This window comes from Elephas maximus, chromosome 19, assembly GCF_024166365.1.
Source record: "Elephas maximus indicus isolate mEleMax1 chromosome 19, mEleMax1 primary haplotype, whole genome shotgun sequence".
Lineage (NCBI taxonomy): Eukaryota > Metazoa > Chordata > Mammalia > Proboscidea > Elephantidae > Elephas > Elephas maximus.
In genome coordinates, this window is record NC_064837.1 from 70922424 (window position 1) to 70940473 (window position 18050).

An 18050-nucleotide genomic window follows, 5' to 3' on the forward strand; every position below is an offset into this window, starting at 1 on the left:
ACATCCATTCCCCAGAAGCAGGGTGCACCAGCCAGAGATGGACAACATTCAGACACACAAAAACGACAGCCGCCACACACTCATACACCTGCCCATACTCTGGAGTCACCAAGACCAAGAATAGTTTAAAAATGAAAGGAAAGAAGGAAGACAAAAAGTCAAGGAAGTAGATTATTGGAGCGCTCTCCATGACCCCCCACTGGGGGTACGTGACCTGCTTCAGAGCACTCTCCACAGCCTCCTCCTGTCTGAGGCTCAAGACCTGCTCAATTTACTGAGTGCTCTCCGTGACCCTCTAATGGGGTTTGCAACCCACTTGGTGGGCGCTTTCCGTGGATCTGCCCAAGGTCTGCGACCCGCCCTTGGAATATGGGGTGATTAGCCCCTAACAAGGACTCACTCCTTGTCCCCAAACTCTCTTTTGCAAAAGCCAAAAGATGGGAACACTCTCTGCAAACCCCCTCTTTGCGGAAAGAAGAAAGAAGAAAAGAGGGGAAAATTAGAGCCCCAGAAACCAATAGAAGGGCCTCCTGAGAGAATAGTTCAAAAGCGAAAGGAAAGAAAAGGAAGTAGGCTATCAGAGCACTCTGCGACCTCCCACTGGGGGTACACAACCTGCTCCAGAGTGCTTTCCGTGGCCTCCTCCTGTTGGAGGCTCGTGACCCACTCCATTTACCGAGCGTTCTCCACGACCCTCTGATGGGGTTTGCGACCCACTCAGGGGGCACTCTCCACGGCTCTATCCAAGATCCGCGACCCTCCCTTGGGACATGGGGCGGTCAACCCCTCACAAGGACTCACTCCTTGTTCCCAACTCTCCTTTTGCCAAAGCCAAATGACCGGAATGCTCTCCGTGAACCCCCCTTCATTGGGGATTGTGACCCGTTTGGTGGAAAGAGGAAAGAAGAGAGAAAAGAAGAGAAAGAAAAAAATGGAGACAAGGTACGCAGAAAAAAAGAGGATAATAAAAGTTGCTGAAGGGGGAAGGAGGACTCAGGGGGAGAGTCGCCCAAACTTACTGCTTCAAAGAGACACCAGACAAAAAGGTCCACGCGGCTGCTTGTCTCTGAGTAGAGGTCTGTTCTGGAGGCTCTGTCCCTCTGGTCTGTGCCCCCTAACTGGGAGCTAATTTGAGCCTAGTCTCCTGCCTGGCTTGCCAAATTTTGTTACCAATTGCCAATCTGACACAAACGGTCCTTGTCTTTTTCTGAGAAAGAATACATGCGAAAAACAAACTTTATCTTTGGCAAGCTTTATTTTGCTTGAGTCAAGCAAAAGGAGTCAGTGAGGGTCTAAGCTTCTCCAAAAAACTGACTCAGAAAGGGAAGCAAGGCTAGGGCTTATATGGGTTTGGCGGAGACAACAGAGTAATGGCTATTTAGTGGGCTTCTTTCAAGGGGCGGGTACTTCTCAAAACAGGTGTATGCTAATCAGGTTGCACGTGCATCTGGAATCTAAGATGGAACCCGCTGATATTCAAGATGGAATCCTCTCGGCAGCCCTTGGCATCACTTATTATGGGATATAGCGCAAGCGCACTTGAACTTCGGCACTACATCGCCGTCTTTGGAGGGCTAAGGAAGGTTAAACAGCGGTCACACTTTGTTCTTCTGTGCATGTGGAGTCTGTAAAAGAGAAGGGGACTAGAAAAACACTAAGAAAAAAAAAAAGGAGGTAGTAATTCATGGGTTTTCAATCTTATCTCATGTTGACAGGGTGGGTTCCTGTTTACCCAACTTCTAGATGATAATCTTTTAACAACTCTTTTGTTCAGCCACCGGCCACAGTTAGCCCCATCTGTCTCAGCAACACAGGCTCTCTCTATGGAGTTCCAAAGAACAATTTTACATTAGAGCTTATATAGAATCTTACAAGGGTTTGAAGTGTCTTTGTAGCCCACAGATGGCCTGGCTGGAGAAGTTATGCATTACAAGATAGTGACAAAAGACTGTGTATCTCTTTATCAGGCTAAAGACATACATATCAGAAGTGTGGGGGTTGAAAGTCACAGGTGGTCGGACAGAACAAAACAAAGTTATTTGCATCAGATTAAAACAAAATCATTAGCATAGGTCAAAACAAAGTCATTAACAAAGGTATGCGAAGGAGGAGGCAGGCAGAAGAAGGAAAACTTATAGGCTCAGCTCATCACGGCGTTAGTTATGTCAAGCTCTTAGTTGCCCGTTTTGAAAAAGGAGAAAACATGTTGGGGAATATTAGGGTTACAGGATGGCTGGGAATTTCTGACTGCGCCAGAAAGATTACATTTCTTAAAATAACAAGCGAGGGACTTTAAATTCTCAGCTCAAGATGAAGTCAGAAAATGTGTAGGCCTAACCATAAAGAAAATCTTATTTCTTTTAGCAGGACTGTTGTATCTGGAAATCATTCCCCAAGTCCCATCCTGCAAGTTGTAGGATCGCGACTTAAACTGACTTTTCAGCCTTGCCAGCTCACTTATGTGAAAGTTAGACCATTGGCCGGGGAAGAGTTGGAATCAACATAGTTGAGTGGCTTGACTTTCACTGCCTTCCCACCCACTCCTCCAAAAAAAATCCCACCAAGCCTCCCTTTCAAGCAGAAATGGCTTCTCTTCCCTCTCTGAGGAAGTCAGCTCCCCCTCACCTGAAGACCACACCCAAAGCAGTTACCCACTTAGAGATGCTGGTTCTCCTCAAGACCTAACCCATCACCTTTTATTGCCTCTGACCTATAACCACAGCGAGATCCCAGAAGACTCCAGGGAGTGAGTGAAAATCTGCCACACCCAAGAATAGCAAGATTCTGCTGATTCAGATTGGAGAAATAGTGGCAGGAGTGGATTATAACCTGTCTTGGAAGAAGTACAGCCAGAATGCTCCTTGGAAGCGAGGATGGAGAGACTTCATTTCATGTGCCTTGGACATGTTATCAGCAGGGGCCAGACCCTGGAGAAGGACATCATGCTTGGTAAAGTAGAGGGTCAGCCAATAAGAGGAAGACCCTGGTCTTAGTCATCTAGTGCTGCTATAACAGAAATACCACAAGTGGATGGCTTTAAAAGAGAGAAATTGATTTTCTCATAGTCTAGTAAGCTAGAAGTTCAAATTCAGGGCATCAGCTCCAAGGGAAGGCTTTCTCTCTCTATTGGCTCTGGGGGAAGGTCCTTCTCATCAATTTTCCTCTGGACTAGGAGTTTCTCTGTGCAGGAACCCCGGGTCCAAAGGATGCTCTCTGCTCCTGGTGCTTCTTTCTTAGTGGTATGAGGCCCCCACTCTCTACTCGCTTCCCTTTCCTTTTATCTCTTGTAAGGTAAGAGGACTCATAGTGACTCATAACGACCCTGTAGAACTGCCCCATAGGGTTCCCAAGGAGTGCCTGGTGCAGCCAAACTGCTGACTTTTTGGTTAGCAGCCGAAGTACTTAACCATTGCGCCACCAGGGTTTCCAATGAGTCAGAATCGACTGGGTGGCAAAGGGTTTCGGCTCTTTTTTTTCTTTGGTTTAAGATAAAAGGTGTTGTAGGCCACACCCCAGAGAAACTCCCTTTACACTGGCTCAGGGATGTGACCTTAGTAGGGGCGTTACAATCCCGCCCTAATCCTCTTTAACAAAAAATTACAGTCACAAAATGGAGGACAACTACACAATACTGAGAATCATGGCCTAACCAAGTTGACACATATTTTGGGGGGACACATTTCAATCTATGACAACCCTCAATGAGATGGATTGACACAGTGGCTGCAACAATGGGCTCAAGCATAACGATTGTGAGGATGGCGCAGGATCAGGCAGTGTTTCGTCTGTTGTGCGTAGGGTGACTATGAGTTGGGAACCGACTTGATGGCACCTAACATTAACAACAACACAGTGAGTAGGCCCTGGGTGGCACAAATGGTTAAGTGCTCAACTACCAGTCAAAAGGTTGGTGGTTCAAACCCACCCAGAGGCACCTCAAAAGACAGCGCTGCTGATTTGCTTCCAAAAGTCACAGCCATTGGAAACCCTATGGGATGGTTCTGTTCTGCACACGTGGGGTCACGACAACAGAAGGGAAGATGGAATCCAGCATTGGATGAACTGAATTAATCTCACCAGAGGCTGGATCCAACTGTTTGATTGAACATCTGTAAGAAGCCCTGACAGTTTGCTTGGTTCCTTGCTGGAAATTTGGGCATAACAGTGGTCCAGCCAAGATACAGGAGCCCTGGTGGCACAGTGGGTAAGGCACTTGGCTGTATATCAAAAGGTCAGCAATTTGAACCTACCAGCCACTCCACAGGCGAAACATGTGGCAGTCTGTTTCCATAAAGATTTACAGCCTCGGAAACCCTATGGGGCAGTTCAATTCTGTCCTATGGGGTCGCTGTGAGTCAGAGTCAATTTGACCACAGTTGGGTTTTGTTTTGTTTTGGTTTTTGGTTTTTGGTGTTTTTAGTCAAGATGCCAGAAATTCCTCAGTATAACACAGAGAAGAGAACCCAAAGGCTTAGGGGGATAGGAACGTTGATGCGAGTTTATCAGGTGCAACTCCCATCCTGACCCCTGCATTGTGTCCCAGAGGGCACTCCCTTACAAAGGTCCTGAGAAACTCACCAGTGAGGCCAGCCTCAGATTCTTGAAAAGCTCTCTAAGGTCTGTGGCCTGGGATGATGGTGGGAGGTACTGCCACCAAAACTTGCCACCTTGATTTCTCATGGGACCCTGGAGTGGCCAAGGCCAAGGGGTAGAGTGCACCCACCAGAGAAGGTAGGGGTGGTTAACTGGGGGACAGCAGACTGGGAACAGAAATCGGAACAGGTAGTTTGGCAGTAGTCTTTGGCATTGGCTGATTGGTCAAGCATCCCTAGAACTGAAAAGAGATGGACAATCTATGAAAGCTTAAATTGACATGTATAACTTTAAAACATCCAGATCTAATGGGCAGAGATTTGACATGAAATTCCTCAGTGGAGAATCAGTCTCTTTCATCCAATTCATGGCAGAGACTTCTGCAAGAGACCCAACGAAAGTTCCATTGAGCCAAAAACCACAGTGGCGGTCTTCAGTTCCTCATGGCGCTGGAAGACAGGCAAAGAGCTCAGAAAGGAGCATGGAAAAAAGAAGCTATCGATCCTGAATGCCTGGGTGGATAAGTCCTGGCCGGGGAAGTGTTTCAGCATACATGTTTAAGTCCACAGACTGTATATCACATCAACGCCCATGGAAGCAACAGTTAAGAAATAAAACGGCGTAGTGCATTGGGCATATCTGCTGCAGAAGGCCTTTCTAAAGTGTTGAAACCCAAAGATGTTACTTTGAGGACTTAGGTGCACCTGACCCAAGCCATGGTATTTTCAATTGCCTCATATGCATCGGAAAGCTGGACAATGAATAAGGAAGACGGAAGAAGAACTGATGCCTTTCAGTTACGGTTTTGGCTGAGAATTTTGAAAATACCATGGACTGCCAAAATGAACAAATCTGTTTTGGCAGAAGTACAGCCGGGGTGCTCCTTGGAAGGGAAGATAATGAGGCTTCGTCTCACATACCTTGGACGTGTTATCAGAAGGGATCAGTCCCTGGAGAAGGATCATGCTTGGTTAAGTAGACAGCAGAAAAAAAGGAAGACCCTCAATGAGATGGATTGACACAGTGGTCGCAACAATGGGCTCAAACATGGCAGTGATTGTGAGGATGGCACAGGACTGGGCAGCGTTTCTGTCGTACATAGGGTAGCTATGAGTCGGAACCCACTCGACGGCACCTAACAACAACAACAAAGGTAGCAGTACTCGTTCAGAGCCAGCCGGGGGGGGGTATTCTGGACGTCGGTGAGGCTGCATCGTGTTAACCTGCAAGGACCCCATCTAAGTGGTAGTTTAGAAAATTCATCCCGGAAATGCATATGAAATGTGTTATTTAGAACATCGCAGATCCTAACATCGATTTATTCGTGCCACCTTTTTGTGAGAATTCAAGGCCACTTCGTCCATTAGCTGGCGACGCCTGTGCGGAACGGTGGACTCGAACCGTGGAGCCAGAAGCCCCGGACCCTGCCCCGCCCCTTCCGGCCCGCGGAGACGCGCGCCCGGCTGCGCGTTCTGCGGTGTCTGGCCCTGCGCGGCCGCCGTAGCGGAGAGGCCCGGACTACGGTGGCCGCGGTGTTGCTGCAGCGGAGATTCGGATTCGGCCGCGCGGGGGCGGCGGTACGGGGCGCCGCCATGGGCAACCTGTTCAGCCGCAAGAAGCAGAGCCGGGTCACGGAGCAGGACAAGGCCATTCTGGTGAGCGCGCGGCCCGGGACGGACTTGCTGCCCCGCCGTCGGGGTGCGGCCGCTGTGTGGGTTGGGAGGGTAGGGATCCCTTCCGGGAAACTGAGGCCGAGGCGGGGCGGGGCCTGCGATGACGCCTGGGCGGTGGCTGGCTTGGCGGCCCCGGCCGGGGTCCTGGAGAGCCCCGGGCAAAGGCCACCGCCCACACCTCGGGTGGGGAAACTGAGGCGCAGAGAGGTGGCGCCTGGTGCTCAAGGTCACACAGCGGTGCTTGCAGGCTGCCTGGCGCCCAGGTCCCGCGACCCAGTGCGGCCTGTTCCCTCTTCTCGTTCCCTCCTCCCCGGGGGCTCCCCCAACTCCTGCCCACCGAGGATCCCGGCTCCCGGCCGGCTGCTCCACTGCCCTCGCCGTGGGTCCCAGCATCTCCAGGGCTGGGTGCCCCGCTGCCGTCGCCGTGGGTCCCAGCATCTCCAGGGCTGGGTGCCCCGCTGCCCTCGCTGTGGGTCCCGGCATCTCCAGGGCTGGGTGCCCCGCTGCCCTCGCCGTGGGTCCTAGCATCTCCTGGGCTGGGTGCCTAGTCGCCCTTGGCTGTAGACACAGCTTCCTTTCACTGCTTTCCGATTCCCTGGTCCCTGCCGGGGAGTGGCATCCGTTGACCTTCGACCGCAGATCCTGGTTTGAAGCCTTAGAACCCCTCCTCTGACTTGGTTGCTAGACCTGTGCATCTGGAGTGGTCGGCTTCTCGCATTGCTTGCCTGAACCTGTTGTTGTTAGGTGACATCAAATTGATTCCAACTCGTAGCAACCCCATATAACAGGGTAGAACTGCCCCATAGAGTTTTTTTGGCTGAAATCTTTATGAGATCAGATTGCCAGGTCTTTCTAACGCACAGCCGCTGGATGAGTTCAAGCCATGAACCATTCGGTTAGCAGTGGAGCCCTCCGGTGCTACGCCAACAGGACTGCTTTGTCCAGGTTTAACCCATTGCCTCCATTTGACTCCAAACTCAGAGACTCTATAGGACAGAGTAGAACTGCCCCACAGGGTTTCCAAGGCTATAATCCTTATGGAGGCAGACTGCCACGTCTTTCTACTGTGGAGTCCCTGGTGGGTTTGAACTGCCGACCTTTCAGTTAGCAGCCAAGCACTTAACCACTGCACTTCTTTTTCTGAACCCATTATTCCCATGGAACTCAGATCGCTTGTTAACTGTAAGCAAACAGCATGGTTATTAAATTACGACTCTGATTTCAGGAGCCTGGTGGAAACAGCTTAATTATTTTGTAGTCGTACTTTGTCTGTAGACAAGAGTCCACACTTGTAGTTGTGATTTCTTAAACTTTGGCAGCACGAGGGCAGGTCCTGGAGCCCCGCTTTCGACAGGTGGCCCTGAGTCATGTCTTTTGTGGAATCTTTTTCACCAGACTTTGTGAGTGCCATTAATTACCCCCCTGCCATTAACCCTGAATCTGACCCAAGCTTGTGTTGCCTGCCTGGCAGGAGGCTGTGTGGATGGGTGGCACCGATCCATCTTCCCTGCTGCCAGGACGCTAAAGAAACTGGGTTTGTAATCCGTCAAAACAACCACAGCGTCTGACTAGGATCCAGGATGGGCTCACTGTCCCACCTTGGTCCCGGCCCTTAGCTTGAGAGTCCTGTTTGGTCCACAAAGCACCTTGACCCAAGCGCAAAGTGTCGGGAGCCCAGGGGAGCTTGTTTGGACCACTCCAGACTGATAATGTGGTATGGTTCGCCGTTCCTGGCAGAACCGGACGCGGTGTCTGATGATATTCCTGCTTGTAGACAGAGTGCCTCTTCCAGGGAGATCCGACACAAAAGTCAGTTCTTTTGGAGAGGAACATGGTACATGAAGTGAAAGCGTTTGTTCACACCTGTCCGTTTCCGCAAGGCAGAGAATGTGTCAGGAAGGAGACGTCCAGAACGCGAGCAGGGTTTACCTCTGCTGATGCTTTGCCTTCCAGATCTGCTGCAGCAAAAATGTGTTCCTTTTGTGCTAAAAGAGAGCCAAACACAAATCAAAGCTGGTTCCTTACCTCGGCTTCTGGAACAAAGGTTCTTAGCCAAAGGCCCCCGAGTGAGGAAGAAAATGAGGCATGTGGCCGCCAGAGAAAGTTGGCACAGCACTGGACACTTCTCAGGAAGAAGCAGCAGTCAGCGTCCCTCAGGACAGCGCGGCCAGCCCAGCCCTGCCCCATGGGCTTCGGCTGCCACCCTGTTTCAGCTGTCAACCCCTCAACCGAAAGGGAAGCGGCTTCACCCCACGACCGTTCTTTCTCTCTCGAAGGGCTCACCTTTGGGTTCCCTCCCCACAGGCCTTTCCACTTGCCAGCAATTCGCTTTGGTAGCTTCCTGGGAAAGGCAGACCCATGCTCGTCCTGCCTCCTCTCCTCCTGGGAGCTTCAGGTGCTCGGAAACAACACGCTTACCACATGATAGGAGAATTTGCTCCCGATGTATTGCCGGGATAACGTGAACTAGGAAGCCCGCAGGCCCCAGCGTGCTGTTGGTCGACCCTCTGGGAGACCTCTTATCTGACCACCCTGCACCCTCCAGCACCTCTCTGAGTCTGTGAAACCTGCATGGACGGGGCCGGGGCGGCCTGTGCCAGCACCCAGGAAGGGGCTGGTCACAGCCCTCCCTGCCGAGGGGTGGTGTTGTTGGAGAAAGACTGGAGGGGAGCCCCTGATGTGGTCATGGGGGGCGGTGGCACGCAGGTGGGCTTGCTCTCTCTGTCGCAGAGTTCTGAATGTTGGGGTTACTGAGATACCCTGACTGCTCCCCACCACACACAGCCCCCAGACTGCACCCCACCACGCACAGCCCCCTGACTGCACCCCACCACGCACAGCCCCCCGACTACACCCCACCAGGCACAGCCCAGCACAGGTGGTATCTGAGTGGTGTAAAGTCTGTGCCTCTGGGACCCTCACGTGTCTTGCCGTGATGCCGTGGTTGATTTCAGGGCAGGCTTCTCCGCCTCAGCACCATGGACATTTGGGGCTGGATGATTCTTGGGAGGGGGTGATGGAGCAACATCCCCGCCTCCACCCCCAGATGCCAGTAGCACACACACCCCCTCCAGTTGTAACAGCCAGCACTGTCTCCAGCCATTGCCCAGTGTCCCCCTGGGGGCAGACTTGCCATGTGGAGACCTGTTGTTTCCGGGTGTGCTCCGGCAGCCGCGGTAGAGCCAGTCTGAGCAGGAGGTCCCCACAGGTGGCCCCTTTGCCACCACAGGTCGGTGCTGCCTAAAGCCTTACCTCCCCACCCCCCGCAGCAACTGAAGCAGCAGCGGGACAAGCTGAGGCAGTACCAGAAGAGGATCACTCAGCAGCTGGAGCGCGAGCGGGCCATCGCCAGGCAGCTCCTGCGGGATGGCAAGAAGGAGTAAGCGGGAAGGGGCCGGGGACAGGGGTGGGGCTGAAGGGCGTGGGGGGCACTGGGGGCAGGAGGCCGGCCGCCACGTCTCCCCTGCAGGCGGGCCAAGCTGCTGCTCAAGAAGAAGCGGTACCGGGAGCAGCTCCTAGACAAGACCGAGAACCAGATCACCAGCCTGGAGAGGATGGTAGGCGGTGGCCCGGCTCTGGTCGGTGGGCGGGGCTCGAGCAGGGGCGGGGAGGGGCGGGGCTTCAGCTGCAGGTGGGGCTCCAGCGGGGGTGTGGGGGGGTGGGTGTCGGTCTGGGAGGCTCCTCGCATCTGAGCTGAGCATGTGGAAGCAGCGGCCGGGTCTGCAGTGGACGAGGGTCTTCAGAGGGGACTGATGGTCCTCGGGGCCGAGGGCAGTGGCTCTTGCAGGAGTGGGGTCTGGGTGCTCGAGGTCCTGCTGGGGTTATCCCGCCATGAGGGCGCAGGCACAGGCTCTCTTGCTATCCAAAGCTTCCCACAAGGCCCAGACCTTGTCTGGAGTCTCCCCGCCCCCTTCTCCATCCTTCCAGTACCCAGTGGTGGTGAGGGGACCAGAGGGAGGAGGGACCCACAGAGGGGTCTGCCCCAAACACTGGAGCGCCACATGGACCAGCGCCATCCCCAGCTCCCTGGTCACCACAGGGCAAGGGCAGGTGCCTCACCATGCTGGCCTGGTTCCCTCTGCAGGTTCAGAGCATCGAGTTCACCCAGATCGAGATGAAGGTGATGGAGGGGCTGCAGTTTGGAAATGAGTGTCTGCGCAAGATGCACCAGGTGGGTCTGGGCAGTGGGTGGGGACACGGGGGCCGTGTGCCAGGGGTGCTATGTCAACACAGAGCATGAGGCTGGGTGGCTGGGTGGGGACAAGGGGGCCGTGGGCCAGGGGTGCTATGTCAACACAGAGCGTGAGGCTGGGTGGGGACATGGGGGCCATGGGCCAGGGGTGTTTTGTCAACACAGAGCGTGAGGCTGGGCAGATGGGCGGCAGGAAGCCAGCTGCTCCAGAGAGGCTGCCAGTCCAGCCGGGTGTGCAGCCTTGGGGGCACAGTGACCATGAGTGGGCAGGCCAGCAGAGATGGGAATGGGACCCAGCTGCTGAAGTGACCACACGAAGGGCAAGGCTGGCCAGAGTGGATGGGGTGTCTGAGGCGAGGGCCCTGCCCCCCGCAGGGGCTGGTCTGAAAGCAGGTAGTGGGTGTTAGCCAGGAGCAGGTGAGGCTGTGACCGTGCCACCCAAGAGAAACGTTCTGCCTCCCACAGTTGTCAGCGGCTTTTACCCTCCTTGCTGGGGTCATCTGGGGCCCAGGAGGTCTGAGGGGGCAGCCCAGGTTAGAGGGTGTGGTCAAGGCTTCTGGAAAGACTCAGCTGATGGCTCCTGTCCCCTTGGACAGAAGTGACCGAGGTGTGGCATGTGCTCCTTGGCCAGGTTGCTTAAGCCGGCTTAGGGGCAGGGCCGGATCTAAAGGGGGAAGTGAGACTGAGATACTGGGCAGTGCAGAGAGGCTAGGCCTGAGGCTGGGGCAGGGCAGAGAGGCGGGCCCTGAGGCTGGGGCAGGGCAGAGAGGCGGGGCCTGAGGCTGGGGCAGGGCAGAGAGGCCTGGGGCCCAAGGGGCTGTTGCTGCCTGGCTGACCAGCGTCCACCCTCTGACGTGATTGTCCCAGGTGATGTCCATAGAGGAGGTGGAGAGGATCCTGGACGAGACCCAGGAGGCCGTGGAGTACCAGCGGGTAGGTGTTGTGGGTCGTAGGCAAGGGGCAGGGATGCCTTCTCCCAGCCAGTGCCCGCTGCCATCATCTAGGGCCGCCCCTACCCACACTGTTTTGGCAGCTGCCCTCGCTCAAGGGAAGGGGAAGGGCGGCTCTAAGCCAGTCTATCCCTGTTCCTTGGAGGGCCAGCCTCCTTGGGGGTGTGGTCAGCCCCCTCCCCGGCCCTCAGCCCCTGCTCTTCACTGTGGCACTGCCCTCTGCAGCAAATAGATGAGCTGTTGGCAGGAAGCCTCACCCAAGAGGACGAAGACGCCGTCTTAGAAGAGCTGGATGCCATCACTCAGGTAAGGAGGCCCTGCAGAGGCCAGGCTGGAGGGCACTGGGCGCCTGCTGGGTCAGGCCTCACTGCCCACATGCCGTGGTTCACATGGTTCACCACCAGTGTTCGTGTCAGCCTGAGGCCCGCCCTCCAAGTCCGCCCACCGACAGCAGGAACCAAGCAGGCAGGAGCAGTTTTTGGAGTGCCTGGCAGACAGTCTGCTGTGGGCACTGGCGTGGCACAGCTGGGGATTCTCCCTGGCCCTCAGCCCCTTTCCCCGACAGTAACGTGGTTTCTTAACCAGTGGGTTCTGTCTCCCACCTGGGGGACTTGCTGTCGCACGCAGGGCCTGTGCATCCAGGGCCTGTGACAGCGTCCCATGCCCATGCTTACACCCAGGTGCTGTGGTCCGTGTGTGCACCTGGTGTCCCGTTCCCTGTCCCTGTGCTCAAAGCCAGGTGCTGCGGTCCGTGTGTGCACCTGGCGTCCCATTCTCTGTCCTGTCCGCATGCTCACACCGAGGTGCTGTGGTCCGTGTGTGCACCTGGTGTCCCGTTCCCTGTCCCATCCCTGCGCTCACGCCCAGGTGATGGGGTCTGCGTGTGCACCTGGCATAGGGATCCCCAATCTTTTGGGGCCGCTGCCTCAGTTTGCCCAGTTCTAGCCCAGTGGGCAACGCTTACTGTGCCATGTGCCATCTGCTCATTGAGGGCTCCTTCACAGGTCCAGGGCCTTGTGAGCTGCAAGGAGGCCAACTGGGAGGGACAGGCATCGTGTATTGACTGGGGCAGTCCAGGCACTCGCTGGGGTGGCTGGCTCACCATGGTGGCCCTCTCTCTCCCACACAAACCTGACCCCAGAGGGGCAGCCTGGCTTGGGTGATCCCAGTGGAGCCGCTGGCTGGCCCTCAGGCCTGTGTGTCACCAGCATGTCCTGGGGCCTGTTGATGGCCCCGTTGTGATGTGCCGACATGAGCTCAGTAAACAGGACTCGGCCCTTTAGAGAGAATGATAGGCTGTTCTTTGGCAGCCTGCAGGGTCTCTCCTCACAGCCCCCACCTCGCTGGTTCTCGCAGGAGCAGGTCGAGCTGCCGGAGGTCCCTGCAGAGCCCCTTCCCGACAAGATCCCAGGTACCGTCCTCGCTTTGTCTTCTGAGGTCTGGGAGCTCACAGGGAACAGCGAGCAAAAAGGGACATTCCTGGCGGCGTGGGGAAGGCCAGCCCCACCTTCCCAGCCCGGGAGCAAGTGGCTCGTGCGGAGGGAGACAGACGCCGTGCCTTTGGAGCTGGGCCTTGGCCCCTGGGGTCTGTGGGACCTGTAAGAGGTGGACCCGCCCAAAGAGGCAGATCTAGAAGTTAGAGCCAGGCGTGAACCTGTTTATCTACACCCATTTGGTCCCAGGCTCCAGCCCAGTGTTTTCTTTAACATTACAGCACTGGGTTGACCATTCTCTGTGGCATCACGTAACGCTGTCTAGAAAGCTCCCTGGGAGCCAGACCTCCCTTTTATAACCATCTGTGTTTCTTTCTGTCCCTTTCTTGTTCCCCTGGGTTCATCTTTCTCGTCAAGTCCCAGGGGAGGGGCTGCCATTCCTGGCCGCGGCAGTCAAGGGTCTGTGCTGTGTCCCCGAGTCCTGGCCACTGTGGTCGAGGGCTTGTGCTGCCTGTCCCCGAGTCCTGGCCACAGTGGTCGAGGGTCTGTGCTGTGTCCGGGAGTCCTGGCCACTGTGGTCGAGGGCCTGTGCTGTCTGTCTCTGAGTCATGGCCACTGTGGTCGAGGGCCTGTGCTGTCTGTCCCTGAATCCTGGCCACAGCGGTCAAGGGCCTGTACTGCATGTTCCTGAGTCCTGGCCACTGCCACAGTGGTCGAGGGCCTGTGCTACATGTCCCCGCTCCCTTGGCCACCAGCTTCCTGTGTGGGGCTCACCTCCATCTGCACCAGGCACGCTGTGCCCATGGCACCTCCTCTGGGACAGGGCCCTGGTTCCTTCCCGGCCTGGCCTCCTCTGCCTTTGGGGTCTCCTGTGCACAACAAATGGTTTGTGCCCGGCTGTGAACCAGGCAGTTCGAATCCACTGAGCGGCTCTGCGGAAGAAAAGGTCTGGCAATCTGTTTCTGGAAAGCTTAGAGCCAAGAAAACCCCTGTGGAGCTCAGCTCTGCTGTCACAGACAGGGCCCCCATGAGGTGGACTCGAGCCGATGGCTGTGGGTTCTATGGTTTGTGTGACACGTCTCTTTCCTCCACAGAAAAAGTCCCCGTCAAGGCTAAGCCCAGGCAGGCGGAGCTGGTGGCAGCATCGTAACCCACCTGTCATTGGCTCTGCGGAACCTCCCCAGGGACTGTGGCCACCGAGAGCTGGGTGTGTGGCCAGCCCCAGGCCAGGCTCCAGTGGCGGCGGGCAGAGCGGCTCTCACAGGGCACGTGCATCGAGATGACCTGGCCAGGCACCGTCCCTCAGGGCGTGAACTCCAAGTGTGCCTCAGCGGTGCCATCTCGCTCTCATCTCCGAATTAAACAGCGACACTCACACCCTCGGGCCACACACGGCCTCTGGCGGCTGTGGCTCCCTTGCACAGCGGCCAGGAAGCCGCTTGGGTGCTGCTCACACTGCCCGTCCAGCCACATGGCTGCGGGCGCCTTCTCTGCAGCCTGCTGTCCGCGGGTGGCCCTGCTGGGAAGGCCCCTCAGGTGTTGGTGCCTTGCCCCTCCCCCTCCCGCCCACCCTGCTGTCCTCGTTAGCTGGTGGGGGCTCCTGCTGTGGCCTGGCTTCCACCCTGGCACTGGTCCCCATGCAGACAACAGGAGAGACATAGGGCACCAGCACCCATCAGACCTTCATGTGCCGTTTGGGCGCCTGCACCGACCTCTCCTGTTTGGGGTGGTGGGCCGGGAGGGTGCCTCCCTGCTAGTCTGACCTGCTCCTCTCACTGCCCGCAAGCAGGGGCTCGGCCTGCGGAGAAACGCCATCAGGAGGTCCAGACGGATGACAGCTTTGCTCTGGCAGGTGTGGCCATCAGCTGCTGCCGTGGGAGCCCCTGGGCTGGACTCCACCAGACCCACCATCCCAAGAGTCTGAGCGGCAGAGATGGAGGCCGTGACATGACTTGTTCACATGCTTGTCCTCTATGAGACAATCTCGCTGAGATCCCTGTCTGCAGGGAGTGAGCAGGGCCGGGGCCTGGGCTCCCCCAGCAGCAAAAGGAAGCCGCCTTCCTGACCCCAATCACAGATCTCAGTATTAAAGCTGACGCCCCTGCGTGGCCTGCTGCCTCAGTGGATTCCACGTGGACTCCTCGAGGGCTGGCAGCGAGGGTCACTGGGGCCACAGGCCTGGCCGCTCTCCTTGGCATTGCCTTCAGCATGCACACACTTCGCTGTGGGGTTGACTGATGTGGGATGCACACGTGGGAGTGCTTCTGGCTGCCCGTCTGGGCAGCTCCCCTCAGCGAGGGGCAGGGCAAGGCTCCAGTCAGTGTGCCTCAGAAGGGACGCTGACTGCCTCCTACACCTGGATTTGTGTGGTTCTCACAAGTGGTGGCCGGCAGCCAGGCCTCAAAGCCCTAGGCTTCCCCCAGGGAGGAGGCTGCTGGAAGCAGTTCAGTCTCCCCTGCTAGTTTGGAGTTATTCAGGGACCCATGGGGCAGCAGGAAGCGGGGGAGTCTCATCTATGGGGGCCTTGTGGTACTGTGGGTGCAGGCCAGTGCCAGATCTTAACGGTTTTTCAAGAGAAGCTGGAATCTAGGTTTTTAAGTGAAATCCTTGATGTTAAAACACAAAGCCAGCACTGCCGTTCCCAAACCCTGAAGCCGATCCTGTGCCCCTGCCATGCGTGCATCGGCCACAAGGGGGCACCCTGCCAGCCGATCTGGGGGTACTTTGCAGGCGACTGGGGCTGTGGCGCTTGAATCCACTGCCCAGACATGCCCCTCTGCAGCAGCGATTCTGGCAGGGAAGCAGACCCCTGTCCGAATCAAAGCTGCAGCCACTGGCGCCTGGACATCAGCCAGGGAGGAGGCTGGGCCCAGGACAGCCTCAGAGGGCCAGAGACATGGGTTCAGCTTGTCCTCACCACACCTGCAGGGACGGCACCACCAGCGGTACAGGCCCTCTCCACCGCTCCCTCCTCCTCCCTGGTCACCCTGAGCCTCAAGCCACAGGCCAGGCACAGGGAGGCCAGGCTCCTGGGTGCAGGAAGGGGCAGGTGGCACGGACATCCCTTGTATCCCACCAGTGGCCACCAAACAGCCGACCTGTGGGCAGGGGCTCGGAAGAAAGCTGTGCACCACAAAACGGCCCGTTCTCAGGCCTGGACGGGGCAGGCCTTTCCCACAGGAGAAACTGCTGCCACACGGAATGGATGACCACCATGGTTAAAGACCCAAGTGAGGCAGCAAGGCTCCTTATCACCATGAAGAAGGCAGTGACCCCGTGCTGGTGGGGCCCTGGGGGACTTACCCGATTCTGATGTCAGCAACCAACTATGTGACGGCTCTCCCACAGAAGTGGGGGGCAGTACCACTTAACGTCTTTTTAATCAGATTTTCAGGAAAATGTTTTGATTTTTTTATTTTGGTGTATGGTTCTGTGAGTTTTTTTTTTTTTTTAATTGTTGAAAATACACTGGCAAAACATACCAACAACTCGTATGTGTGCTCTGGTGACGCTGATTACATTCTTCAGGTTGTGCAGCCCTTTACACCCACCCTTTCCGATTTGTTTCTCACCTGTTGACGTGGACTCACTTCCCCTGAGCTTCCTATCTAACCTTTCAAGTTGCTGTTAACAATTTGATCCCATGTAGTAAGTTCTTTAAAAGAGCGCAGTGCTTATGGCAGACTGTTGTTTGGTTTAAAGACAGCTTCAGGGTCTATTTTTGGTTTATGGTTTCAGGGTTGATTACCTCAGGGCAGCAGTTTTGGGGGTTCATTCAGCCTCAATGGTCCCAAAAAGTCTGGATTTTATGAGAATTGAAATTCTGTTCTGCATTTTCCCCCTTTTGATCAGGATTCTTCTATGGAATCTTTGATCAAAATGTTCTGTAATGGTAGCTGGGCACCATCCAGTTCTGGTGTCATGGCAAAGGAGGTGGTAGTTCATGGAGGCCATTAGCTACACATTCCATATCCTCCTCCTATTCCTGACTCCTTCCTCTACTGCAAATACAGACCAAGTGTCGTACCTTGGATGGCCACTTTCAAGCTTTTAACACCCAGACAGTGCAACAAACTAGGAGGTAGCAGTTCTATGAGTTTTCACCCAAGTGTAGGTTTGTCTGACCAGCACCACAGTCAGGATGTGGAACGTTCTGTCACCCCCAAAAACCCTCCAGTCCAGGCAACCACAGTCGTGTCCTCTGTCCCATAGCTGTCTTCTAGAACATCGTGCAGATGGCATCAGACAGGTCACTCAGCACAATGCCTTCCAGGTTCATCAAGGTTGTCTCTCTTCTCTTTGCAGAGTCGCCTTCCATGGTGTGGAGGTGCCACAGGTTGTGTGACCATTCGCTAGCTGGAGGACATTGGCTTGTTTCTAGTTTGAGGAGAGTTATGGATAGAGCTGCCAGGTGCTGGAACACAGGAGTGGGGTCGCTAGGTCCTGTGGTGATCGTGTGTCTCCTTTTACAAGAAACTTCCAGATGTCTCCCCAGCGACTGAACCATTTTACCTTTCCACCAGTAGAGTGAGGCTCCCAGGTACTCTGCACCCTCACCGGCACTTGGTACTGTATATATTTTTTTTTTTAATGTTTTATTTAGCTGCTCTAGGGTCACTATCAGTTGGAATCCACCCAACCCAACGGGTTGTTTTTTTTTTTAATGGGTGTATAAACCAAACCCATTGCCATGGAGTCGATTCTGACTCATAGCAACTGTATAGGACAAGGTAGAACTGCCCCATAGTTTCCAAGGAGCACCTGGTGGATTTGAACCTCTGGCCTTTTGCTTAGCAGCCGAACTCTTAACCACTACATCAGTCACCTGTATAGTGGTATGTAATCAGGTCTTAACTTGCATTCTCCAACTTTCATGTGCTTGCTTCTGTATCATTTTTAAACCAGGAAGTGACCTCAGCGCCCGATGAAGGAAGAATGCTAATACGCTTAAACTTGGGTACACGCAGCACCAAACCTGAAAACGAGGGCCTTTGGGAGCAGGTCCCTGGGCAGGGCCCCGTCGCACCCCAACCTCACCTCTCGCTGTACCCCCAGCCTCACCCCAACCTAAGCCCCCAGTCGCACCCCGAATCGCCCCTGCCTGGGCTCCCCGACCTGGGTGGGGGTGAGGTGGGGGCTGCAGTCTTGGGGCAACCCCGCCCTTGGGAAGAATGTGGTGGCTGGGACGTCAGGCTGCACATGGGGCGTT

General features: G+C 55.5%; 1 protein-coding gene across 3 annotated transcripts; it reads left to right on the forward strand.

The window, feature by feature from the left end:
- Positions 1 to 6079: 6079 nt before the first annotated feature.
- CHMP6 (charged multivesicular body protein 6) lies at positions 6080 to 16393 on the forward strand. 3 transcript variants are annotated; one of them, XR_007514147.1, is made up of 8 exons: positions 6080 to 6248; positions 9536 to 9645; positions 9736 to 9823; positions 10351 to 10437; positions 11326 to 11391; positions 11634 to 11714; positions 12765 to 14377; positions 14631 to 16393. XR_007514147.1 is itself a non-coding variant. In XM_049860697.1 (8 exons), exons 1-8 carry the CDS (start codon positions 6186 to 6188, stop codon positions 13989 to 13991), a joined length of 606 nt encoding a protein of 201 aa, XP_049716654.1. In that variant the 5' UTR covers positions 6086 to 6185; the 3' UTR covers positions 13992 to 16364. The 3 variants fall into 3 exon arrangements, 2 of the variants coding, with proteins under 2 accessions (XP_049716653.1, XP_049716654.1); XM_049860697.1 differs by having other exon boundaries at positions 6086 to 6248; positions 12765 to 12819; positions 13936 to 16364; XM_049860696.1 differs by having other exon boundaries at positions 12765 to 16392.
- The last annotated feature ends 1657 nt before the right edge of the window (positions 16394 to 18050 follow it).